The sequence below is a fragment of the Rhinoderma darwinii genome, chromosome 12 (assembly GCF_050947455.1).
Source record: "Rhinoderma darwinii isolate aRhiDar2 chromosome 12, aRhiDar2.hap1, whole genome shotgun sequence".
Taxonomy (NCBI): Eukaryota; Metazoa; Chordata; class Amphibia; order Anura; family Rhinodermatidae; genus Rhinoderma; species Rhinoderma darwinii.
The window spans coordinates 2593748-2621454 of NC_134698.1; the positions used below are offsets into that span (position 1 = coordinate 2593748).

The 27707-nt window shown below is 44.2% G+C and overlaps 1 protein-coding gene and 1 long non-coding RNA gene across 2 annotated transcripts in view; one reads left to right on the plus strand and one right to left on the minus strand.

Annotated features, from left to right (window-relative positions):
• The window catches only part of LOC142665291 (NACHT, LRR and PYD domains-containing protein 12-like), a 169360-nt gene that overhangs the window by 44903 nt on the left and 96750 nt on the right, over positions 1-27707 (plus strand). Inside the window, exons 7-9 of the mRNA XM_075844941.1 lie at positions 12910-13080; positions 18869-19039; positions 20052-20222. Coding sequence (XP_075701056.1) covers positions 12910-13080; positions 18869-19039; positions 20052-20222 — 513 coding nt within the window. The remainder of the gene's footprint in view (positions 1-12909; positions 13081-18868; positions 19040-20051; positions 20223-27707) is intronic.
• The window catches only part of LOC142665294 (uncharacterized), a 31041-nt gene continuing 20419 nt past the window's right edge, over positions 17086-27707 (minus strand). Inside the window, exons 2-3 of the long non-coding RNA XR_012851463.1 lie at positions 20050-20201; positions 17086-19018 (exon numbers count right to left, since the gene is read on the minus strand). This is a non-coding gene — a long non-coding RNA (uncharacterized LOC142665294). The remainder of the gene's footprint in view (positions 19019-20049; positions 20202-27707) is intronic.

Here is a 27707-nt window from a genome sequence, read left to right on the forward strand (position 1 = left end):
AAACGCGCGCACTGGCCCTTTGAGGCCGTGCACACGCGGGCGCGCGCACCCGCCGGAGACACTCGGAATCCGGAAGAGAGTGCCGGCGCCTGACTGGGGGACGACGCTGCAGGCAGGTAAGCTGTCCATGGCCACGGCCGTCGGGTTAACGACCAATCGACGGCCCGTGGCCATAGACGTTACACATGCGGGAGGAACGCGCTCTATTAGCGACCATATCACCCCTCCCTATTTTTGGCTACAACTCAAGAGGGGGTTTCATAGATTTTATTAGAATTGGGCAGTGAAAGTAAAAATGTACTTTTTGTAGCGTCAGCTCAAAATTTTTCATTTTCTTAACAAACAAAGGAGAAAAAGCACCTCAACATTTGTAAAGCAATTTCTCCAGAGTACGGCAATACCCCATGTGTGGTCATAAACTGCTGTTTGGGCGCACGGCACGGCTCAGAAGGGAAGGAGCGCCATTTGGCTTTTGGAGTGCAGATTTTGCTGGATTGGTTTCTGGGCGCTAAGTCACATTTGCAAAGCCCCTGTGGGACCAAAACAGTGGAAACCTCCAAGAAGTGACCCCGTTTTGGAAACGACATCCTTCAAGGTGTTCACCTAGGGGTGTAGTGCGCATGTTAACCCCAAAGGTGTTTTCCAGAAATTAGTGTGCACTTGATGTTGCAGAGTGAAAATGGCAATTTTGCCAATATGTTGTGCCCAGCTTGTACCACCATGAAAAGACAGCTCTGTAATTATTATGCAGTGTTTCCTGGTTTTAGAAACACCCTATATGTGACCCTAATCTTTTGCCTGGACATTTGACCAGGCTCAGGAGTGAAAGAGTACCATGTGAAATTGAGGCCTAATTTGGCGACATATAAAGTATTGGTTCACAATTGCAGAAGCTCTGATGTGAAATAATAAAATAAACCCCTGAGAAATGACCCCATTTTGGCAACTACACCCGTCAAAGCATTTATTAAGGGGTGTAGTGAGCATTTTCACCCCACAGGCCTTCTCAATAAATGAATGCGCTGTGGATGTTGTAAAGTAAAAATTTCAATTTTTCCCTAGATATGCCATTTCAGTTTAAATATGTGGTGCCCAGCTTATGCCATTGGAGACACGCCCACAAAATTGTTAAAAGGGTTCTCCTGGGTATGGCCGATGCCATATATGTGTAAGTAAACTGCTGTTTCGGCACGCTGTAGGGTTTTGTTTTTTTTAAATCAATCCAATGTTTATTAACAAGAACAATAATACAATGACAGTCAGATAACATCAGTAGTAGCATCGTATACAACATGTCCAGCATGACAGAAAAAACACAACATTACACACACACACACCCCCCCCCCTCTTAACCCCTGCACAGCCCCTCATCAGCATCTCTAACCGTGACACTTGGTACAAAAACAGTTTCATTAACAGGTCTCAACATTTCCTCCCTCGCTTCTAATGTAACTGCAAATGATCCCTCATAAGACTTGCGTCTGTATTCTGCTCAATGTTGGTTTAGTACGTGCTAATCTCTTGTAGATATGCGCTTCCAGCCCCTCCAGCGGATTAAGCCCTCCCCACTATATACGATAATAAGCGTGCACTAGATCCTCCCACCCTTTAAAATGTTGGCTCTGAGCAGCCAAGTAGTATTTCCAGGCATTCGGCAAAGCAACACCCCCTTCATCTTTTGGCAATTGTAATTTCTCCAATTTTATTCTAGGCACCCCCTTTTTCCATACCAGATCTCGAAAGAGATTATGCAGTCGTCTAAACCAGTGTTTGGGTATCCATACCAGGGAATTATGGAGAATGTACAGCACCTGGGGCATAAGAATCATCTTGATTAAGTTGGTCATCCCCAGAGCAGAGAGAGGGAGTCTATTCCAGGTCTCCACCTTAGCTTCCAGTTAATATTTAAACCTGAAAATACGCCAAATCTATTGATCGTGTCCAGTACCAACGCCAGAGTGTTCTCAGTGTCTGTCAGGTATATCAAAATATCGTCCGCATATAGAGAGATTTTTTTCCTCCATTTCCCCTTATTTCAAACCCCGTATGCGTTCATCCTGTCATATGAGACAGGCCAGTGGTTCCACCGCCAGAGCAAACAGTAATGGTGACAGTGGGCATCCTTGGCGTGTTCCCCTAGCCAACGGGAACTTTCCAGATAGTGCTCCATTCACCCGTATTTGGGCCGTAGGAGCCACGTATAGCAACTGCACCTATTTCACAAAATTAGGGCCAAATCCCATCTTACCCAGAACCTTCCATAGATACCCCCATTCTACACAATCAAACGCTTTAGCAGCATCTAATGTTAGCACAGCTCTCCCCACAGGGACGTCCGGTACTGTCTGAAGATTGAGGAATAACCGCCTAAGATTTACAGCCGTTGATTTGGATGGCATAAACCCCGATTGGTCGTTGTGCACAACCTGCTGTACCACCTTATTTAGCCGTAGCGCTAAAACCTTCGCCAGTATCTTAATATCTGATGTAAGCAAAGATATCGGTCTGTAGGATTCCGGTAATTGGCTATCTTTCCCCTCCTTAGGTAATACCACTATCGTTGCTTCATATAGGGAATCCGGTAATTTGCCTCTTCGAAAACTATCTATCAGAGTGTTTAAGAATTGCGGAGCCAATTCCTTCCCATATTCCTTATAAATTTCCCCAGGCAAACCATCTGGACCTGGAGCTTTCTCATTTGCCATATCCCTTATCGCCCTTTCCAATTCCTCCAGGGAAATAGGTGCCTCCAAACGGTCTCTGGCCTCAGAACCCAGAGTAGACAAGTGAATGTGTCCCAGATAATCCTCCAGCTGCTGTGTAGTGTAATGCGCTCTTGAGGTATAAAGGTCAGTATAAAACCGTTTAAACACTTGTAAAATTTGCCCCGTGTCCATCTCCACCCTCCCCCCTATGGCCATGAATGAAGTTATTACCCCCTTGTGGCTGTGCCATCCTAACGAGCAACCTCCCAGCAGTCTCCCCTTCATAATATTTCTCCTTAAGAAATAGTCGTTTATTATCAGCCGTCGCCAGTTGGTGATTTTTTAACAGCGTCTGAGCCTCAACCCAGTGTCTAAGTGTGTCCTCTGAACCCTCTTCCACGTGTCTTCCTTCTGTTTCTGTCACCTGTTCCATCAGACTGTCCCCCAATTGCCGAGACCTGGTTTTGATCCGCTCAATATTCTGAATGAACACTCCTCTGAGCCATGCCTTCATGGCGTCCCATAAAACCCCCTGAGGCACCGAATCAACATTGAAAGTAAAAAATTCCCTTATCAGATCTTGTATCTCCTTGCCATCCATCAATTTAAACCAGAACGCATTCAGCTTCCAGTTTCCAAAACGCCTGATAGGCCGTTCACCCACTTCCAACGTTACCGCCACAGGAGAGTGGTCTGATAACGCCCTCTGTAAATATTCTATTTGTGCAACATAATACACTGCCGATGCCGAACATACGATCAAATCGATACGAGAAAGTAACTGGAACGTGGACGATGCACACGAGTATTGGCGCACCCCGGGTGTTTATCTCTCCAAATATCCCGTAATCCCATTTTCACAATTAACCTCCCAAATGCTGTCATATCCACCCCTTGTCGTCCCTCCCCCCACCCCTATGAAATCTATCCAGCCCCTCATGCATCAGCGAGTTAAAGTCCCCATCAGGAGTAACGGTACCTCAGGCAACATTGAAAGTTTTTCCAGAACTTTTTTAAGTACAGTGCTAGAATAAGGAGGAGGGATGTACAGTACCACTAAAATAAATTCCCAATGATATATGGTGCAGTGTACTCCCACATACCTCCCTTCCCCATCAGAGAAAGAAGAGTGACAAACAAAAGGAAGACTCCTATGTATCAGTAGACTCACCCCCCCTAGAATAAGTCGTATGGAAGGAGTGAAACCCATGTGCGATCCAGACTCTATGCAATAAGGACACCGAATCCCTAGTCAAATGCGTATCTTGTAACACCACAATCAGGGCGTTTTGTTGCTTGACACATTCAAAAATCGCCTGGCGTTTCCTAGGTTCCCTTATTCCCCGGACATTCCAGGATAAACATTTAACCTACCCCATCGGGTATCGTAGCATAAAGAAGTCTGCCACTGGGCCAAGCTACTTCGGCCGAGATACTGAGCCGTGCACCCCCGCCCCCCACAACAAAACCTCCCCACCGAAAAGGGTCAGAGCGACATATACTGTCCCTCCTATCCAACAGAAGCACACCTAAGTGTGAACATATTGCATGCCATAAAGGCACATCTAACCTGAAATGTGCTTACCACTCCCAGCAAGTGGTGGCTCCCGCTGCTATGCATAGGTAATAAACAATCCCACCCGATCAACAGATATTACAGTGACATTTGTTACCCAGTAATTATCTCATGATACCATTTAAATCAAGTACGATAGCTGTGTAAAGGCTATCACCCTGCGGAGCTCGATGTAAGGGTGCTCGCATACATGACAACAGAACCTAATATAGAGTGCTACAGTCCCGCAAAAGGCAACAGGGCCTCCGAACTTCACCGCCGAAGCAGGCTTTCACGCGTCCTCCACTCCAGCAGGTCTCTGCAGTCGACTCTCGTTGCAGTCCTGGCAGCCTCCCTGGGTGTCTCAAAAAAGGAAGCAGTCCCACACGCAACCACCCGCAATTTAGCCAGATACATCATAGAATATTAAATGTTCAGGGCTCGTAATTTTTAATGTCCCAGTATTGCAACCGCTTTTTCTGCACCTCCGCAGAGAAATCCCGGAAAAAGGACACTCTAGCGCCATTAATGGAAATATCTTGCCGCTCCCTGGCCTTACGCAGTATCCGATCTCTGTCCTTATAATGCAGCAGCTTCACGAATACCGGTCTCGGGGGTCTCCCCGGCGGTCCCGGTCTGGTAGGTACTCTGTGCGCCTTCTCGACAGCAAATAGAGGAGACAATTCCTCTCAGCCAAACTGTTACAGCAGCCATTTTTCAAAAAACTCATCTGAGTTAGTGCCCTCCACTTTTTCCGGCACTCCAACCAAGCGCACGTTATTTCTGCGTAGCCGATTCTCTAAATCATCTGCCTTAGCCTGAAGGGCTATCATCGCCAGTGAATGTGATTGTACATCTCGCCGGAGTTCAGGAAGAACATCTTCAACCTCAGACACTCTCCCCTCAATAACTGTTGTACGTTCTGCCACTTTCTGCAAATCATTCCTCAAAAGCAAGATATCTTCCTTCAGGCCTCCCACCTGAACAGTCAGCATGGAGAGAATCGAAGAGTTCTGCGTCACTGCAGCAAGTATGTCTGTGAGGGACGCTCCTGCACCTTATCCTTTCTGTGGTGCATTCTGCCCCCATCGTTATGCATTTTCCACCGCTGACTACCCAGCTCTTCCTCCTCTTCACTCACCATGTCCTCCTCCAGCACAGAGTACCGTGAGCCATAAGCCGGGCTGCCCGTCTTTCCACTGCTAGCCACAGGTGTCCTGCTTGCTGCTGAGCTGCTCGCACGGGGTGTTCGTGCAAATCTTTCCAGGCGGTCTGCTGCTTCAGAGCGCATGTATCTGCTCCGGCAGTCTTTCTCCTCAGCGCCATCTTGGATTCTAGGCCCCTGGCTCGCCGGCTGCGTTTTTTGCTTCTTTGAGTGGGTCATCGCAGCCAAGCTGATCGGTACAGTCTCCTCCAGCTTCAGAGCACCCAGGTCGGTAAGTATTACCCAGGTAAGTAGGGGATAAACTTGATTATCAGGATGGGCACAGCGGGAGCTCCAGCCACACACGTCTGCTTACATCTGCTGTTAGGCCACGCCCCCACGCTGTAAGGTTTAGAGAGGAGGGAGCGCCTTTTGGGTTTTGGAGGGTGGATTTAGCGCTTTGTAGTACTTTTGTTTGAGTATTGCTGGTATTTTCCATTTTGTGGGGGTACATGTAAGCTGGGCAGGGTACATCAGGGCATAGTCAGGTGGTATAATAATGGGGTAAAAAAAAAATAATAATCCATAGATGTGTGTTACGCTGTGTTTCTGCACAGGCCGGTGTCGCACTGATATATGACGTCCTTTCTTATCCCCCTTTTGGTCCACACTCTGCACCTTTGCAGATTGGGGAATTTGCTGGGAAAGTGTTGTGCTGGTATAATTCGGGCGCGCTCGCTTCCAGCAGATATGTTTGGGTCCTCCCCTTCCTGCTATAATACTGTCAGAGATCATTACCCTGTATATTGCTTGCAAAAACATATTTAGCTTATGTAAGCTAAATATCAGTATATTTCACAAAGAATCTATGCAACAAGATGGCACCTGCATCTGAGACAACGCCCATAGAAGACACCGCCCCTGGAATGCAAGAGGAGTGTGCAGATGAACGTCACAACTGAATAGAACCAATGGGGCTTAAGCACGCCCCACCTTTCTACATAGAAAATTTTTAACTTTTTGTGTAATAAAGTTCAGTTGTACTTCCTACTTCACTGAGGGAGGATCTTTACCAACACTTATCTGTCTGGTGTATTTCTTCCACGCATGCCCTCAGTTTCAAATCTACAGAGGTGGTTATTCGGTGTGAAATAACAGGGAAAGGTACCCTGACAATACGGGCGACCTCGCTTCCAGCAGATATGTTTGGGCCCTCCCCTTCCTGGTTCCTTAATTTTAGGGCCTTGATAAATCCTGTTTTGAAACGGAGAAATGTTCCCCTCGGACCTGCACAGCTGCATATTTTTTATTATTTCCTGACATGGAAGCCATAACTAATTTTATTTTTTCATAGACTTAGTGGTATGAGGGCTGTTTTTTTTGCGGGATGAGCTACCGTTATTATTGGTACCATTTTGGGGTACATGTGACTTTCTGATCACTTTTAATCCTATTTTTTTTAATGCAAGGTGACAAAAAAACAGCAATTCTGGCAAAGTTTTTTTTAGTTTTTTTTCTTTATACACCCTTCACCATGCGTTATAAATTACATGCTATTTTTATTCTGCGAGTCAGTACAATTCTGGCATTACAAAAATTTCTAGCAACTTTTTGCACAATAAAAATACTTTTGTAAAAAGAATGTCTTTTTTTACTGTCGCCATAACTTTTTCGTCGGAGCTGTATAAGGGCTTGTTTTTTGCGAGACAAGCTATAGTTTTTATAGGTAACTTTTTGGTCACTTTTTATTCAAATTTTTGTAGGGCAAAGTGACCAAAAAACTGAAATTCTGTTTTTTTTTCTTTTTTAAACAATAAAGGACTTGATAAGGGGAAAAAGGGCGATTGTGTTTTATTTTATTAATTGAAACTTTTTTTTTTTTAGTCCCACCTTTTCAGTTAAACAATTAGTGTTTGAGTGATTACACATTGTTTTAATTTTTTCACAAGTCAGGAAATATTATAGATTAGTGTAATGATGGGGGTAGGGAAACAGACAAGTGAGCCCTAATCTACCCGCCACTCAGTCCCTGCCTACTTTCAACGACCCGCCCTAGGCGACGGGGTACAACTGGGCGACGGTCCCTACGCTCAATAAGTGCACGACAGACAAACAGACAAGGGTACACAGAAGCTAAGGGAAAAGGGGCAGTTGCCCACGGAAACACCGTGAGCAACAAGAGTGGTGAACGAGCCGAGTCAAACCAGGAGTGTACGAGGTACCAAACGCAGAGCAGGAGAGTAGTGAACAAGCCGAGTCAAACCAGTCAAACCAGGAGTGTACGAGGTACCAAACGCAGAGCAGGAGAGTAGTCAGTAAGCCAGGGTCAATATGAAGCAGGGTCAAATAGTTCAAGAAGCTGCAGCAGGGCCAGGAAACCAAACGAGAAGAATCACAAGCAAGGAGGAACAGGAAAGGCAGGTATAAATAGACAGAGGGCGGGAGCTAGCTCCGTCTGGCCAGGCTGTGATAGGCTCTCCCACTCCTAAGCCTGCCATCCTGAGTGGTGGAAGATGGAGTCGGTCTCGCAGACATAGAAGCAGGTGCAGACTGATTACCTATGGCCGTTGACACAGAAGTTGTGCCTGGCAGATCCTTTACAATTAGATTCTGCATGGTCACTGTGGTAAAGCAACCTCATTGATTTATGCTGCAAATTTGGGGTGGACAGACTCGCTCTATTGTCCTCACACAATCCCCCCTCCCTTCTTCTGGCTAGTGCCAGGAGAAGGAGGGGTTGAATCTTCAAACCTCCTACACGGTGTGCCGCCATTTTCTGAGCGACTGCACAGTGTAGGAGGATTAGATACAGGGCTCAGCAGACAGTATAACACGAACATAATACACACATCACATACATGAACATAAATTACATGCTCCTGCCGCCGCCTCCGCTGGTCTACGCTCCTATTCCTTGCGCCTGAACATATGGCCGGAATCCGCGGCCGGAAGTCGTCATCTTACTGTCTGGCAGCGACTTCCGGTCCACATGAAAATGGCGCCGGATTTCGCTCTGCGAACGAGCTTCGTTTTGGTCTGTGTGGGAGCAGCGCATGCGCCGTTCCCACACAGACGGCGTACGCTTCTGAGAATGGAACGGCTCCCGTTCGCATTCTCTGTGGGGTTGTATGTGCCGTATTCCATCTCTGTATGTGTCGTTAATCGACACACACAGAGATGGATAAAAAATGGCAGCCTCCATAGAGAAGTAAAAGTAAGAATACAGTAAAAAGTAGAAAGTGACAACTAATAAATAACATTTTTGTTTATATTATATTATACGATTTATATGGTGTTGATTTAGGACTGTATGCCAAGATGTAGAGGTTCTTTCCAGTGCCGACTCTGGAGCAAGCAAAGGAGGCAAACTTTGTTCAATGTCTAATCAAAAATAGCTATTCCCTGATTTTAAACCAATGACAAATCGGGCTTCAAACAAACAAACTTTCGAAAATATGTTCTGGCACCGTATCTGTGCATTAAATCTTTTTTTTTCTTTTAATCTCTCATTTATGAAGAATAAAAGAACTTTATCAATACATCTTCTAAAAACATATCCTCCTGTAAACACTGCAGCGACATCCGCACATTGCACAATAGGGGGTCCAGCTGCGGCCGCGTCACCATCACATACCGCTGCGCTATTCTGACCTTCAATAAGCAACAGAAACTGGACAAAAAGAGTGAACACAATTGTGAACAGAGGATTTATTATCTCATTGCCAGGATGATTGTTACCGGTCCTAAAGAACCAGGCAGCACTTCCCAGACCCCTGTATTATTCGGACGTGCTCACTATGTGACTCTGATATTACACAAGTTTTCTAGAAACGTTCATAGTTTCTGGAAAATCTCAACATTTCTCTCCCTCTTTCTCCAACGTCTAACCTCTCCATCCTCACTCTGCCTGGTAACTGATGATCACCGCTAGGGAGAGAGCTTCACATGTTGCTACTACTCCCTACAGTAAATAACTGACAAGTCACACAGTCAGGCCTGGTTTACACGAGCGTGTGCGTTTTGCGCACGCAAAAAACGCTGCGTTTTGCGTGCGCAAAAGGCACTTACCAGCTCCGTGTGTCAGCCCTGTATGATGCGCGGCTGCGTGATTTTCGCGCAGCCGCCATCATAATGACACTCTGTTTTTATGTTTGTAAACAGAAAAGCACGTGGTGCTTTTCTGTTTACATTCAGAGTTTGACAGCTGTTGCGCAAATCACGCAGTTCGCTTCCGTGCGGCATGCATGGTTTTCACGCACCCATTGACTTCAATGGGTGCGTGATGCGCGAACAGCGCACAAAGATAGGACATGTCGTGAGTTTTTTTCAGCGAACTCACGCTGAGCAAAACTCACGGACTGTCTGCACTGCCCCATAGACTAATATAGGTGCGTACGACACGCGTGAGAAGCACGCGCGTCGCACGCACGTATATCACGCTCGTCTAAACGAGGCCTTAGTGATACAAGTCCGATTTACACCTTGGTTCACTCATATTTGAGCCAATTATATATACTGCCTTGTTCACAACTACTGTATAATACTAAGGATGTGTAGAATTTAAAATAAGTTGGACATTATCCCTCAATCCCATTTGGTGGTTTTCAAATAAAATAGAATAAAACCAACCAGGTGGGGTTTATTTAACATATCGGGTGTTGCAGGGACTGCTCACCCTGTGTCCCGCTGGTATAATATACTGAGCACAGCCGAGCTAACAATTTACACACCGAGTAAGTGTTATATTTTAATATCATATTAAGTATGCAGAAGCATCTTTTTTAATAATAATAAAAGTTTATTTTTTGTTTTTGTTACATCGCAATTCCCCATCTTCATCCCTTCCCCTCATACATAGACTATATTTTGGTGGTGCACACCTGATGTAACAACACAAGAGCATCCAGGGGCGTAACTAGGAAAGACTGGGCCCCATAGCAAACTTTTGACTGGGGCCCCCCCTCTGCTGGGTATCACACAACCCCCCCCCCTTGTAGATAGTGCCTCCCTATAGATTCCACCACACAGCGCCCCCCTATAGATAGCACCATACACAGCCCCTGCAGATAACGCCATACAGCCCCCCTGTAGATAACGCCATACAGACTCCCTCTGTAGATAACGCCATACAGCCCCCCTGTAGATAACGCCATACAGCCCCCCTGTAGATAACGCCATACAGCCCCCCTGTAGATAACGCTATATAGCCCCCCCCCCCACAAAAAAAAACGTCCTATAGTTTGTCCTACAAAAGACATGCATCCCCTATCCACAGGATAGGGGATACATGTGTGATCACTGGCAGCGATAAGGAGAACGGGGGACCGAAAGTCCCCCGAAGTTCTCCATGACTAACCTCGGACTTCCGGCGTCTGCGCAGTTCAATAAAAATGAAAGGAGCGCTGGTCACGCATGCGCACAAGCGCGACCGGCGCTCCATTCATTTCTACGGAGCTGCCGACACAGACCCCGGAAGTCCGAGGTTTGTCATGGAGAACTTAGGGGGGACTTTCGGTCCCCCGTTCTCCTCATCGCTGCCAGCGATCACACATGTATCCCCTATCCTGTGGATAGGGGATACATGTCTTATGTAGGAACAACCCCTTCAGTGGCGTCGCGCTGTAGCAGCCATAGCGGCTGCTAGCGGAGCCTGCGGCCATGGGAGGGGGCCGTGCCGGCGGGTGGCACGGGCCCCCTCATGCTGCAGGCCCTGTAGAAGTCGCTACGGCTGCTATAGCGGTAGTTACGCCACTGCGTATAAGTTTGTACGGCGTAAAACTACAGCTCCCAGCATGGCCGGAACAATGGTAAGGATATGCTGGGAGATGCGGTTTCACAAAAAAAATCCTATCACCATCATCTCGCTGCAGATCATACAGTGACTACATTACTGATTAGAGGCAGAATAAACATTTACATTAAGTGACTCACCGGTGACGTCTCAGATTCTAGTTCTTTTCTTCTCCCTCCGGTTCAGACATCTATGATGGATTTCTCCCGGCCATGACCCATTTCTGCAGTTTTCCGTTTAGATGTCTTCAGCTTCTCACTTTTAAAACATTTCTGCACCTATAAAACGAAGTTAAAATTCTCAACACATCTAAATATAACTGTCACAAACACACAACATGTCCCCTGTAGATAGTGACCTACATAGAAGCCCCTGTAGATAGTGCCCACATATGGACTCCAGAGCTGCAAGGCAATAGTGCTAACCACTGAGCCACCGTGCTGCCCTACATATATCTTCCCCTATAGTTAGTGCTCCACGTATAGCCCACCTCTGTATATAGTGTCTCACATATAGCTCCCCCTGTATATAGTGTCCCACATATAGCCCACCCCTGTAGACTGTGCACTACATATAGCCACCCTGTTGCTAGTGCCCCACAGGTAACCCACCCCTGTATATAGTGTCCCACATATAGACCCCCCTGTATATAGTGGCCCACATATAGACCCCCCTGTATATAGTGGCCCACATATGGACCCCCCCTGTATATAGTGGCCCACATATAGAGCCCCCTGTATATAATGGCCCACATATAGAGCCCCCTGTATATAGTGGCCCACACCCCCACATATAGACCCCCCTGTATATAATGGCCCACATATAGAGCCCCCTGTATATAATGGCCCACACCCCCACATATAGACCCCCCCTGTAGCTACTGCCCCACATATAGACCCCCCTGTAGCTACTGCCCCACATATAGACCCCCTATATATAATAGCCCACATAAAGATGACCCCCCCCCCACTATAGACAATGCCATTCACATTTTTATGAGGGAAAAAAAACAAAAACTTGACATACTCACATTCTCCGGTTCCCACGCTGTTCACTGGCGATGCAGACATGCTCTCTTCTGAGCATGTCTGCAGGAGTTGAACGAGCGTCCTCCAATGACGCTGATTGGCGGGGCAGAATGACTTGCCCCGCCAATCAGCACCTTCCAAGCATGGAAGCGGCGCGATGATGTCATCGCGCCGCTAGCCAATCAGTGTCATTGTAAGGCACTGGATGGTCAGGCACGGAACATGCCCGGCCATTCAGTGCTAATACATGTATTTGGCTGCCGCTAGCACTGGGGCCCCCTCCGGTGCTAGCGACACCTACAGGCATGAGATGGCCTGTGTAAGGCTCGGCGTCGCGGGCCCCACAGTAGCGACGCTACCGCTGTAGTAGCCATAACGGCTGCTAGCGGCGCCACCGGGCCCCCTCAAGCCCCGGGCCCCGTAGCAGCCGCTACTGCTGCTACCGCGGTAGTTACGCCACTGAGAGCATCCCTGTGGATACTTTTTCATATATATGATATATCATCATATAGCTGCCGGCATTCCTGACACCCACCACACACAAGAGGTGTAGGACATTGTCTAGTGATGACACTTATGGATCTTACTAACATCAGGGACATTTTCTCTCCACATTCACAACCTACAGATTTTATAGTAACGCTCTGTGGACGCGTCACCCTCATCTCATCTTCTTCCTCTTACAGTTTGGGTGGTAATGATCTACTAGACACTTCCTGCATCCAGTTGGCATCTGGAATAAGGAATAACCGGTCCCTGAAGATACTTGACCTGTCTGATAACCGTCTATCTGGTCCTCACCTCAGTGACTTGATGGAAGCTCTGTCCAGTCCAGACTGCGGGATAGAGGAATTACGGTGAGTATAAGAGATGTGTACAGGACCGAGACATGTGGGGGGGGGGGGCACAAGTTATACATGGATTTTATACTATTTTGTGCTCCGCACCATTGTTATGTCTATGAGATAAACTGCTGACTGCTCCTTTATATGTGACGTCTCGACTAATGTCTGACTGTCTCGTCTCCTCTCTATGTCATGAAATGTCATCTAACACTATTATTATTACTATTCCACTATTTAGGGCTGGGAAATATAGCCTTTATTTTTAGCCATATGGTCGGTATTTGATTTTAGTCTCAATTTTCATGTTTTTTGATAAACCAACTTAAAAATAAATACCAAGACTCTGTATAATTAAGTATTTTTTTATATACTGTTTTACCTTGGCGCTTTTGGATCCTAAGTCTAAAGAGTATATACATAGACTTATGGCTGAGCCCTTCCAAAACGTAGATCTTTTTCTGGTGAAGCCATTCTTTTGTTGATTTGGAGTCGTTGCTTTGGGTCGTTTTCGTGCTGAAAGAAGAAATTTCTCCATCTTTTTAGCAGAGGCCTGCAGGTTCTGTGCCAATATTGACTGATATTTGGACCTGTTCATAATTCCCTCCACCTTGACCAAACCCCAGCTCCAGCTGCAGAAAAACAACCCCAAAGCATAATGCTGCCTCCACGGTGCTCCATAATGCTGCCTCCACCGTGCTCCGTAATGCTGCCTCCACCGTGCTCCGTAATGCTGCCTCCACCGTGCTCCGTAACGCCGCCTCCACCGTGCTCCGTAACGCCGCCTCCACCGTGCTTCACTGTGGGTATGGTGTTCTTTTGATGATCTGCAGTGTTGGCTTTGTGCCAAACATATCTTTTGGAATTATGGCCAAAAAGTTCAACCATGGTCTCATCAGACCAGAACACATTTTCCCATATGCTTTTGGCAGACTTGTTGTAGGTCTTTGCAAAACATAGCCGAGCTTGGATGTTTTTCTTTGTTAGAAAAGGCTTCCATCTTGCCACACTACCCCAAAGCCCAGACTTCTGAAGAATATGGGAGGTGCATAGGGGAGGCTCCATTGAGCGAACAAGACTATCGAGGTGGTCCCACAGATGCTCAATTGGGTTCAAGTCTGGCGATATAGGGGGCCAGGGAAGTACTTGGAAGTCTTGGTCGTGCTGTTCCAACCTCTGTCAGACATTTCTGTCCGTGTGACATGTCGCATCGTCTTTCTGGAAGATTCCATCTGCCCCAGAGAAGACAATCAGCATGTATGGGTTGTGTGATCTGCAACGATAGATTCATCACGGTTCGGAGCGCCTTCCACAGAAAATGGCATGAAAAAAATTCCCCGAACCATAACGCTGCCGCCACTAGCTTGTGTTCTTCCAGCGATGGTTGCAGGGTGTTTGTTCTCTGTTTCTCACCTGACACGCCAACGTCCATCCGTGACTCAAGTTGAAAACGTGACTCGTAGGAGAAGACAACGCTTTGCCAATCATCGGTGGTCCAAATCCGATACTGCCATGAAAATGGAAGCCTTTTTTTTTACTAATGTACCTTTGTTAGCATAGGAGCAGTGACCATCTGTCTGCTTCGGAGCCCCATACGCAGTAGGATTCACTGAACTGTTTTAGACACACATCTTGTAGCCCCCTGGTTGATTTTCACGGTGAGGTGTTCCAGTGTCATTCGGCCCTCGCGCACCTTCGTAGCCAACGTTCACCTCTCACATCAATGGCACGTGATGCTCTGCAGTTTCAGCGTGTTATTCAGATTGGTGCCATTTGTCCACTCACGATACACCGTCACCACAGCAACACGCAAACAGTTCACAAGCTGCGCTGTTTGAGACATACTGTCGGCCTTGGCCCAAAAGCCAATTATCATCCCTTTCTGCAGTTCTGATCGCCTCTTTTACCCTTGGCAACACCGAGTGATATGTGATCAGACAGCTTATCGCAGACCTTATATGCCCACCAAGCCAACCCACAACACATCACTTCCTTCATCGGCTACGGGCTGCCGATGTCAACAGTAGGAGGTGGTCATAATAATGGGACTCCTCTTATCAGTTATTACAGATAGTCCAAAGGGAGCACCAAGTGCTCCCTGTGGACTGTCTCAAATGCCAGTCAAGTGTGGACTATCAAGTATAAATACCAGTCAAAAATCAAAAAAGGCCAAATAGAACATTAAAGAGGCTTCATCTGAAGTTCAATAACCTGGATCAATGCTTCTTTAGAATAGTTCAAGTGAGTTAATCGGCTATTCGTACCGACAAACAATTTTACTTTGCCCAGATATCAGTAGGCCACAGTTCTTACATTTAATTTGTCAAATCTCAGGGGGATACTAAAGGGTAAGGTTCTTGAATTGAGGACAGTCACTGCATAAATTTCATATTGAATCTGGTCACGGAAAAACGTGAGTTTCTTGCATACTGGCATCCAAGTGGCAGCTCAGAGCCTGGACCTAAGGATTAAGCAAATTTCTTATCAAGTTGCACTTTGCTGGATATAGCCTATAGACTGCTCTAGCTAAATAGAGCCCTAACAATTCATTCCACAACATTTCAAGGCTTGGCAGCGATAACAACATGAGAAAATGGCACCTTCATCTGAGCTGGTGAGTTATATTCCTATAAAGCCACATAAACAGCTGGAAGATCAACTAAGTGTTCTCATATTCAACTGAACCGCTTCTCAATCCTCCGCAAAGAAGAGGTAGAATAGAGCTAATATCATATAGGCAGTCAGCTCAAAGATATATCAAGCGGATATTACTCTCTTCTCCACAAACAATCTTTGCATTAATAAGTATGGTTTTAGACAAATCGTTGTAATACAGCTTAGATCTCACCCATTCCTGTGTCTGAGTGGCAGCTTCGCTACTGGAACCCTCTGACCAACTTGCTGCTTGATGCGTTCCTGCGGTATTCATGCTTTCCTTTCAGCTATTGCATGGTCTCATAGAAGCTTATTGGCTTTTATTCATTGCGCTCTGTGCAATCAAAAACGCGGCCCCGTCTAGGCGACTTCCTCTCCTCCACCTTTCCCCAATGGCGTGTTGTCTGCCGGGAGGGGGGACGACTGTTGCGGTGACGATTCGCAGGGTTCCCGAGCCACTTGCTGTCTTCAAGCCGGTGTTCTCTCCGTGGGGCCACTGCTGCCTGTTAAGGCAAATGCGTAGCTCAGACCAGTGTGAATTCCAGGCATCACATGTCCGGGCTCGTAGGTAACGGGGCAGGGCGGAGCTACGTCACGTTCCTACATGCTCCACCTCCCAAGTTTTGATTTGATCATACTTCAGGTAAAATCAGCGTTCAGAAAATCACAGGAGCCGCTGGAGAACTAGCCTGTCTGTCAGATTTCATAGTGAATAGCATTCGACAGCCTGACATGTATTGGAAAAAAATGCAGGCTGCAGAACGAAAACGGCTCAGAATTTTTAATAAAAAAACGATAAAAAATTTTTGTATCTGAAAATCATTTTTGTATCACAAAGATCATTTAAAAAAAAAAAAAAAAAAAGGTTTTGCCCCATAGCCGTTAACACTTTGCCGACATTTGACGTATACTTATGTCGCAGCCGGCAATGGAAAGTATGGGGCAGGCTAACAGACTGAGCCCACTCCATACTAAGCAGGTGTCCGTTGTATGAAACAGCCGACACTTCACTGCAACGAGTGGAATCCCGCTAGTTCAACCACTTAGATGCCGCAGTCAATAGCAACCTTGGCATCTAAGCCGTTAGAAAGAGGGGGGTGGGCCCCCCTCACATCCCATCGTGCAAGCAATGCAACAATCCCTGGTTCATATTTCGGTATATCGTGCATAGGTGAACGCAGTAAACTAAAATTTAAACCCCCAGAATCACCTAATCTCCCACAAAAAGTGGAATAAAAAGTGATTTGTCTTATGTACCCCAAAATGGTACCAATAGAAACTACAGCTCACCCAATAATTAATAATCCCTTATACTGCTCAGTCACCCGAACAATAAAAAAGTTCTGGCTCTCAGAATATGGCGACACAAAACAAATTTTTATTTTTCCGTTTTTCCATTGTAAAAGTTGTTAAACATAATATAAAAATACTTTTACCAAACCAGGCCAAAAAATATATATAATGATCTGCGTATATCAAAGCACAAACATAATCCCTATAGTATATAAGCACTTTTGGTTGTCCGAATCAAAAAATGTATTCGTTTTGATCACCAAACTATAGATTTAACACTGACCACAGGGGAATGAACACCACTCAGGTCCCTTTAACCCAAAGATGTACTGATTGGGTTGGGGAGCAGTATAGTGACTCCTAAGAAGATGATCACCGAAAGTTTTACTTCTTTTGGCCGTTATTTGGGGTATAGTGGGTATTTCCTCAAATCGGGATCGGATAGTAAGATTGGCCAGTATCTTTCCAGAATCTTTCTCATTTCTACCCACTGTGTATTGTAAGTTGTGATCAATCTTACCTCATTTTCTATGTCCCGCTTGTGGTAACCTCGTTGTAGAAAACGATTTCTCAATTTATGTGCTTCCTCCTCATGCATGGGAATCAAATACCCTTCTTGCCCTCAAAAATTGGCCTGTTAGAATAGCACGTATTGTGTGAGAAGGATTAAAACGATGAAGCATGTAAAAGGTTGTTATACTATTGATATAATATGATGTTCTGTGTATTGTAGTCCCTCCCATCACCACCACCATGTGGTTTTAATTTGTGTCTTATTTTAGGTCTTGATGGCCATTGTTCTTAAATATTTTGATTAAATATAATAAAAGTGTTTTTTTTGTATGATACCTATGGTGTGCTATTGTGTTATTTCAGTCTTGACATGGTAGTATCTACGTATATACTTTAGGGATTATATAAACATAATATAAACTTTATACATTTGGTATCGCTGTAATCGTGTTCATTGGCAAAATAACGTTAACATGTCTTTTATTTTCACTGTGAATACTGAAAAAACTAAACCCAAAAAAGACCATGAACAAATCCGTTTTTTTTCCCAGTACATTATAAGGTACAATAAATGGTGCCATGAAAAACTACAACACGTCCCACAAAAACAAGCCCTCATACGGCAATCTCTATGGAAAAATAATAGTTATGGGTTTTGGAAGGTGAGGTGGAAAAAGCAAAAATAAAAATGTGAAAAATAGCTGCAGCGGGAAGGGGTTAATTTCTATTTCTGAATAGAGAATAACCACAGCAAATCCGTGACAGACAGGGGGCGCTACATGTACAGAAACCAGGAGGAGATTATCCAGTGTGTGACCGGGGGTTTTATAATCACATTCACTACAATTACACATCTGTCTGCTGAGATCAACTATAAGAACAGCAAAACTGCTCCAGAATGTTCAATGTGAATGTCCCCTAATCTGCCGCCTGATATAATAATGGAGATGACAGGCGCCGGCATTATTACCCGGACCCCCGCGGTTCTTTTGATGATCTAAGTTTGGGTCACAATAATAGCGTTAGGACTGGGTCTTGTGGCCGTAATAATGTGGATGCTAAAATGCGGCCACATTATGTATGTCTGAATGAGGCCTAATGGAAATGTCCACAATTATCTCCGACATCTGCTGTGATTGGAGAACAGGGGTCCCGGGTTCTCCTGATAGATGAGGGTCCCCCCATTCCTGACACCTCCCACACACAGAAAGTGGCTTCTAGTGATGACATTTATGGGTTTTACTAACATCAGGGACTGTTTCTCTCCACATTCACAACCTACAGATTTTATAGTAACGCTCTGTGGACGCATCAATCACATCTCATCTTCTTCTTCTTACAGTTTGGATAGTAATGTTCTACCAGATACTTCCTGCATCCAGTTGGCATCTGGAATAAGGAATAACCGGTCCCTGAAGAAACTTGACCTGTATAGTAACCGTCTGTCTGGTCCTCACCTCAGTGACTTGATGGAAGCTCTGTCCAGTCCAGACTGCGGGATAGAGGAATTATAGTGAGTATAAGAGAAGTGTACAGGACCGAGACATGGGGGGGCCCAAGTTGTACATGGATTTTATTCTATTTTATGCTCCGCACCATTGTTATGTCTGAGCTAAACTCTTGACTGCTCAGGGGTGTGTCCTACCAGGAGCCGTGCCCTACTAAGGGCCGTGCCCTACTAATGGCCGTGTCCTACGAAGGGCCGTGTCCTACCAGGAGCCGTGTCCTACCAGGAGCCGTGTCCTACCAAGTGGGCGTGTCTTTCTCACTGAGATTTTACATACAAATAAACAATGTTGGTAAATCTCAGCCACTATTTAGCGTATGTTGAGAAAATACACCGGTCCATCAAGTCCAACCTTTCTCAATCATTTACACTTTTTCATTGCTTCATTTGTTATAACCCTCAATGCCATTCATCAGTAAATATTCATGTAGCCCTATTTTAAATTCTGACATGGTCCCTACCATCACTACCTCTTTGGGTCGGGCATTCCATAGTTTGACTGCTCTAACTGTTAAGAACCGCAATGAATGTCCCCTGGTCTGTTGTAGAGTCCTTGAAAAGAACAGATTATGTGCTAATTCTTTGTATTGGCCACACATATATTTATACATGTTAATAAGAACCTCTAAAGGGTCTTTGTCCAAGCTGAACCAGTGGGCCCGCCTTTGAGCCCTCTCCAGTTCTCCTGTATCCTTTTTACAATATGGAGCCCAACATTTAACTCCATATTCAAGATGTGGCCTTACAAGGGAGTTATAGAGGAGTCAAATTACATTTGTATCACAGGTTTTTATCTCTTTTTATATACCCTGAAATCCTTGTAGCTGCTGCCTGACATTGAGTGCTGTCGCTTATCTTATTTGTAACCAGAATACCCAGGTCCTTCTCTTGTTCCATTATCCCCAGTTTTATTCCATTTAATGTATATGAATTCATACTATTATTGCGGCCAAGGTATATTCCTCTACATTTATCAACATTAAATTTCACACCACATCTCATCTTCTTCTTCTTACAGTTTGGGTAATAATGATCTACCAGACACTTCTTGCATCCAGTTGGCATATGGAATAAGGAATAACCGGTCCCTGAAGATACTTGTCCTGTGTGCTAACCGTCTGTCTGGTCCTCACCTCAGTGACTTGATGGAAGCTCTGTCCAGTCCAGACTGCGGGATAGAGGTATTAAAGTGAGTATAAGAGATGTGTACAGGACCGAGACATGGGGGGGGCACAAGTTATACATGGATTTTATTCTATTTTATGCTCCGCACCATTGTTATGTCTATGAGATAAACGGCTGACTGCTCCTTCATCATAGTTGCCGGGGACACTTTGATGATCCAGACAAATTGTGCCGTGTCCTACAAAAAGCCATGTCCTACTAAGAGGCGTATCCTACCATGTGGGTGTGGCTCTCCCTACATTTATGCATACTGTAATGACGGGGGGGTGGAGACAGAGAAGTGAGTCCTAATCTACCCGCCACTCAGTCCCTGCCTACTTGCAACGACCCGCCCTAGGCGACGGGGTACAACTGGGCGACGGTCCCTACGCTCAATAAGTGCACGACAGACAAACAGACAAGGGTACACAGAGCTAGGGGGAGAAAGGGGCAGTTGCCCACGGCAACACCGTGAGCAACAAGAGAAGTGAACAAGCCGAGTCAAACCAGGAGAGTACGAGGTGCCAAACGCAGAGCAGGAGAGTAGAGAACAAGCCAAGTCAAACCAGTTGTGAACGAGGTACCAAACGCAGAGCAGGAGAGTAGTCAGCAAGCCAGGGTCAATATGAAGCAAGGACAATAGTACAAGAAGCTGCAGCAGGGCCAGGAAACCAAACGAGAAGAATCACAAGCAAAGGAGGAACAGGAAAGGCAGGTATAAATAGACAGAGGGCGGGAGCTAGCTCCGTCTGGTCAGGCTGTGATAGGTTCTCCCACTCCTAAGCCTGCCACCCTGAGTGGTGGAAGATGGAGTCAGTCTCACAGACACAGAAGCAGGTGCAGACTGATTATCTATGGGCGTTAACCCCCGAAGCTGTGACTGGCATATCCTTTACACATACAAATAAACAATGTTGGTAAATATCAGTCACTATTTAGCGTATACTGATCAGTTAGATCTAAGGCATTGATATAAATTAACAGGTCAGGCTAAATAAAGACCCACCACACCTGAGAATGAAGAGACCACAGCCCTGTATGAGCACTGCGGCCCCCCAGCTACCTACAGCACAGACATATTCACTTGTCAGGACCCCCACCAATTAGACCGTAATAAAAACTGTTCTGTGTGAAGTTTTACAATTTTTATAACACATTGGAGGAGGGGTATAAGGAAAAGATTTCCAAATGGGTGATATTAAAAGGATGTACACGATTAGAAAAACATAGCTGCTTTCTTCCTAAAATAGTGCCACACCTGTCAACAGGTTATGTGTTGTATTGCAGCGCAGCTGAATTAACCCCTTCCCTCTTTGGCCACTTTTGACCTTCCTGACGGAGCCTCATTTTTCAAATCTGACATGTGTCACTTTATGTGGTAATAACTCCGGAATGCTTTCACCTATCCAAGCAATTCTGAGATTGTTTTCTCGTGACACATTGGACTTTGTTACTGTTAAAATTTGCTTGGTACGTTTAGTATTTCATTGTGAAAAACACCAATTTAGTAAAAATTAGCATCTTTCTAAATTTTAAATGTATTTGCTTGTAAAACAGATAGTAATAGCGCACAAAATAGTCACTAATTAACATCCCCCATTTGTCTACTTTGTTTGCATCGTTTTTTTGAACATTCTTTTCTTTTTCTAGGACGTTACAAGGCTTAGAAGTTTAGCAGCAATTTCTCACATTTTCAAATTTACAAAGAAATTTTCAAAAGGCTATTTTTACAGGAGCCAGTTCAGTTGTGAAGTGGCTTTTAGGGCTTTATATATTAGAAAACACCAAAAAGTCACCCCACTTTAAAAACTTCACCCCTCAAAGTATTCAAAACAGCATTTAGAAAGTTTCTTAACCCTTTACACGTTTCACCGGAATTAAAGCAAACTAGAGGTAAAATTTACAAATTTCATTTGTTTTTTTGCAGTAATTCATTTTTAATCCATTGGTTATTTTTTTGTGACACAATGTTTTACCAGAGAAACGTAACTCAATATTTATTGCCCAGATTCTGCAGTTTCAGGAAATATCTCACATGTAGCCCTAGTGTGGTAATGTACTGGAGCACCGGCATCAGAATCAAAGGAGCACCTAGAGGTTCTTGGGGTCTTATTTTTCTTAGAATATATTTTAGGCATCATGTCGGGTTTGAAGGGCTATTCATGTGACAAAACAGTGGAAATGCCCCAAAAGTGACCCCATTTGTAAAACTACACACCTCAAGGAAATTATCTAGGAGTATAGTGAGCATTTTGACCCCACAGATTTTTTGCAGAAATTATTGGAAGTAGGCCATGAAAATGAACATCTACAGTTTTTCAAAGAAAATGTAGGTTTATCTAATTTTTTCTCAAAAGCACCACAAAATTTGTAAAGCCGTTTCTCCCGAGTAAAATAATACCCCACATGTGGTCATAAATGGCTGTTTGGACACACGGCAGGGCTTAGAAGGGAAGGAGAGCTATTTGGCTTTTGGAGCTCAAATTGAGCAGCAATGGTTTGGGGAGGCCATGTCACACTTGCAGAGCCCCTGAGGGACCAAAAAGTGACTCCATTTAGGAAACGACACCCCTAGTGAGTATTTTTACCCCACAGGTGTTTCATAGATTTTATTTGAATTTGGCAGTGAAAAGCAGGGAAGGGACAGTAGGAAAGTAGTGTGGTTAAATGGAATGTAAAAAATAAAAAAGTTTTATTAATAATAAACGTGATTAAAAAGAGTAATGTTAAATGCTAAATATTGAGTGTCAATGACCCCTACTTAGCACTGAAGACCAATTAATGTCTTATAATTAGCATACTCAATATATGTATAATTGGAAGTCTATAACCATTGTAGGGCAAGTTACAAATATCCTGGATAGGTGAATCCTGACGAAAATTAACAAGTGTCGACCACCTATTGTTGCATTAGAAATTCAGTTAAAAAATACATAGTTGAATAATGTCGATTGTTGGTAATAATAACTACTAAATGCCTAAGGTAACGGTCAAAAGTATCCCTCTAATGCCAATTGGGAATTATAGGCTGTAACTGTATCCTTATAACCCATTGGGGATTAAGCACTGTGCCATTGTATTAGTCCAACAGGGCACAATCCTAGTTAATCTCAATGCTTAAAGGTTTCTTCACCGGGCTGTAAATTGAAGCCCAGTGGTGGAGGGACCCGTTCAGGATAACAGACTCGACGTAATCGTGTTTAGTGCCATGTGGAATAAATTCTGCATAGAGAGTGACTGTACAACTCAGTACAGCTCAATGCGGCTCCTATTGCTCAAACACGGTATGAATGGCCACACACTCCGTGTGCAGCCACAGCGAGGAGAGCGATGGTAAGTGCCTGACGCCGGAAGATATTCTGACACAAAATAGTATTTGAGTAGGTACGGGCTAGAGAACCAGTGTACGGAGTAAGTATGAGAACTTTAACATTGCTGAGATATGTATAACACACCCGACCATGTAATATATGTACACGTGCTGAGCACACACATGTACGGACGTTCTCATCATGTAATATATGTACAGGTGCTGAGCGCACACACGTACGGACTTTCTCATCATGTAATATATGTACACGTGCTGAGCACACACATGTACGGACGTTCTCATCATGTAATATATGTACACGTGCTGAGCACACACATGTACGGACGTTCTCATCATGTAATATATGTACACGTGCTGAGCACACACGTACGGACATTCTCATCATGTAATATATGTACACGTGCTGAGCACACACACGTACGGACGTTCTCATCATGTAATATATGTACACGTGCTGAGCACACACATGTACGGGCGTTCTCATCATGCAATATACGTACACGTGCTGAGCACACACATGTACGGACATTCTCATCATGTAATATATGCACACGTGCTGAGCACACACACGTACGGACGTTCTCATCATGTAATATATGTACACGTGCTGAGCACACACATGTACGGACGTTCTCATCATGTAATATATGTACACGTGCTGAGCACACACATGTACGGACGTTCTCATCATGTAATATATGTACACGTGCTGAGCACACACACGTACGGACGTTCTCATCATGTAATATATGTACACGTGCTGAGCGCACACATGTACACACGTCTGGGAGCCCCCTGGTTAATTTTCACGGTGAGGCGCTCCAGTGTCGTTTGTCCCTCGCGCACCTTCGTAGCCGACGTTCACATTAATGGTACGTGGTGCTCTGCAGTTTCACGTCTATTATTCAGAATGATGCCATTTCTCGACAAGCTGCGCTGTTTGAGAAATACTGCTGCCCTTGGCCCAAAAGACAATAATCATCCCTTTTTGCACTTCTGATAAATCACCTCTTTTACCCTTGGCAACACCGAGTGATATTTGATCATACAGCCTATCGCAGACCTTATATACCCACCAAGCCAGCCCACGACACATCACTTCCTTCATGGGCTACGCACTGCCGACGTCAACAGTAGGAGGTGGTTATAATAATTGGACTCCTCTTATCAGTAATTCGAGATAGTCCAAAGTGAGCACCAAGTGCTCCCTGTGGACTGTCTCAAATGGCAGTCAAGTGTGGACTATCAAGTATAAATACCAGTCAAAAATCAAGAAAGGCCAAATAGAACATTAAAGAGGCTTCTTTAAAAAATGCTTCTTTAGAATAGTTCAAGTGAGTTAATCGGCTATTCGTACCGACAAACAATTTTACTTTGCCCAGATATCAGTAGGCCACAGTTCTCAAATTTAATTTGTCAAATCTCAGGGGGATACTAAAGAGTAAAGTTCTTGAATTGAGGACAGTCACTGCATAAATTTCATATTAAATCTGGTCATGGAAAAACGTGAGTTTCTTGCATTCTGGCATCCGAGTGGCAGCGCAGAGCCTGGACCTAAGGATTAAGCAAATTTCTTATCCAGTTGCACTTTGCTGGATATAGCCTATAGACTGCTCTAGCTAAATAGAGCCCTAACAATTCATTCCACGACATTTCAAGGCTTGGCAGCGATAACAACATGAGAAAACGGCACCTTCATCGGAGCTGGTGAGTTATATTCCTATAAAGCCACATAAACAGCTGGAAGATCAACTAAGTGTTCTCATATTCAACTGAACCGCTTCTCAATCCTCCGCAAAGAAGAGGTAGAATAGAGCTAATATCATATAGGCAGTCAGCTCAAAAATATTTCAAGCGGATATTACTCTCTTCTCCACAAACAATCTTTGCATTAATAAGTATGTACAAATACAATACCACCGAAAAAGGGCACAGACACAGAGTAATGTTCAATATAAAGCAACGTTGCTGAACACTATAAGATCTACTGTGTTTGCGTCCTAGGTAATGACCAAGATAACCTTGGTGCATCGATCAACAATTGATGAATCCAACAAAGAAAATGATCGACTGAAGCACAACAAAAATGATAGCAAAAATACAAAATTTTATTGACATGAAACCATAACAAAGGTTAAAACTGGAACAGGGAATGAGTCACTCAATAAAAAGACATCAACCACAAACATGTACCGGATGTAGATGTGACATAAATCTATACAAGCTTGTTAATTTGTTGATACAGCAAAGGTGGAATAGTATACGTGCCTGTGCGGACCTGTAGCTGATAAAGCCTAATGAATAATGGCAAAAAGAAGGTCAACAGGGGATAGAATGCATGTATGTACTGCCTAGGTTGCCTCTATGAGAGTATATGTGTGGCAACAGTTATATGCAGATACCTGAACACAGTGATTGTCTATATATGTATAATAGCCTAGTGTATGCCATGGTGTGTATTGCAGGATCAGTGCTACAAATAACATACAGCATTATGCATAACCGCACAAAGAGGTAACAGGCCAGTACCAGGCAAGAAAGTCAGTAATAGCTGTACAACATACCAGTAGACATGGAGAGGATGTCTGGACCCGACGCGCGTTTCGGCAACTGCCTTCGTCCGGGGTTAGGGTCAAACTGCTAAAATCTACCTATATATGGAGCGTGGCTCAGGTGTTTGCAATAGGAGAAAAGAGGAGGAGGCAGGATCAAATGACAAGAAAACGGCGTCTGGTGCGGGGTACCAAGATGGCGCTGCCCCACTTCCGGTCCGCGTCATCAGAGAGGATGTGGGGCGGCGCGGACTAACCACGCCCCCCACACATCTTACTCCGAGTCCAGACAGCGGTTGGAAGAGGCCAGGGCCACTCCCCCCTCGGACATAGACATCTGATCAGGATGTCATGAACACCAGCGCGCAATCCATCATCGATATGTGCCAGAAGGAAACAAGGAAGAGAGCTTACGATCCGAATGGTTTGCAGTGTATTATGTATTATTAGAAATAAAAAGTAGCAAACAGCGGCTTCTTGTGCTGTAATTTATGTGATGTGTAACATGAAAAAGAAGGAGGGGGAAAGGGGAGGAGGGGGGGGGGGGATTGGTTGTGATGTTAAACAATAAATGAATGCAACCTGGCAATGGTGAGAGTGATGAGGTGAAAGAATATAAAGAAGAGTGTGAATGTGAAGAATTAAAAATGAAATTATTATGAATGTAAATGATGATGAATGTGAATGCTAATAAAAACGTGAATGAGGTGACAGATATGAAGTGTGATGCAAGTGAATTGTACTGGGAATGTGATGAAACATGGTGAAAACAAAAAAATAAAAAAAAAAAAAAAAAAAAAAAAAAAAATCAAAAAAATCAAAAAAATCCGGTTAATGTGTATATGAAAGTACAAGTGTAGTGGACACACGATTATATTATAACAGTCAATACTAGGTGACACCTAAATACTAAGTCCAGAAAAACCATAATATTGAAGCCACATGTATTAATACAAAAATACAATACAAACCAATGTCTACACATATAGCAGACAGTATATATATCACACTTTAGGTTCTCTATGTTTGTAAAAACTAAACATATGTAATTGTGCCCAATAGAAACTACTAATAGCATTAAATAATTTAATAAGGAACAAATGCACCAGAACATATTATACCAAAGTACAAAAATAACGTATTGGAAGTGAATTATACAAAAATAAAGGATCAAATGATCCATACAAAAATGGAAATAAATAGTAGATGAGTAATATGTAATATGAGATGCAAATGATACCATATATACATAATGACCAATGCAAAAAATGTATACAAAACGCAGTATAGTATATCTTGTTTCCTCTTAGAAGAAGCGAAGAATGGACCGCAAGATGCCTCCTCAGATGAACTCAATAGAAGAATATCATGATTCTGTATATAAGGAAAACACAACAAGAGAGGGTAGTTAATTTCTAAAATGTGACAACAGGGATGAGGAAAAGATAAAAGCCAAGACCCACAAGGAGTCAATGGTTACAAAAACGAAACAAAGCTCAGAGATTCGTTTAATCCATGTGGAGACATTGTCCCAAGGGTCCAGATCCAACGAGACTCACATTGTGCGAGTTTTTGTTTGGTGGCCCCGCCTCTCGTACCACATATAATATGGTCAATCCCTCTCACC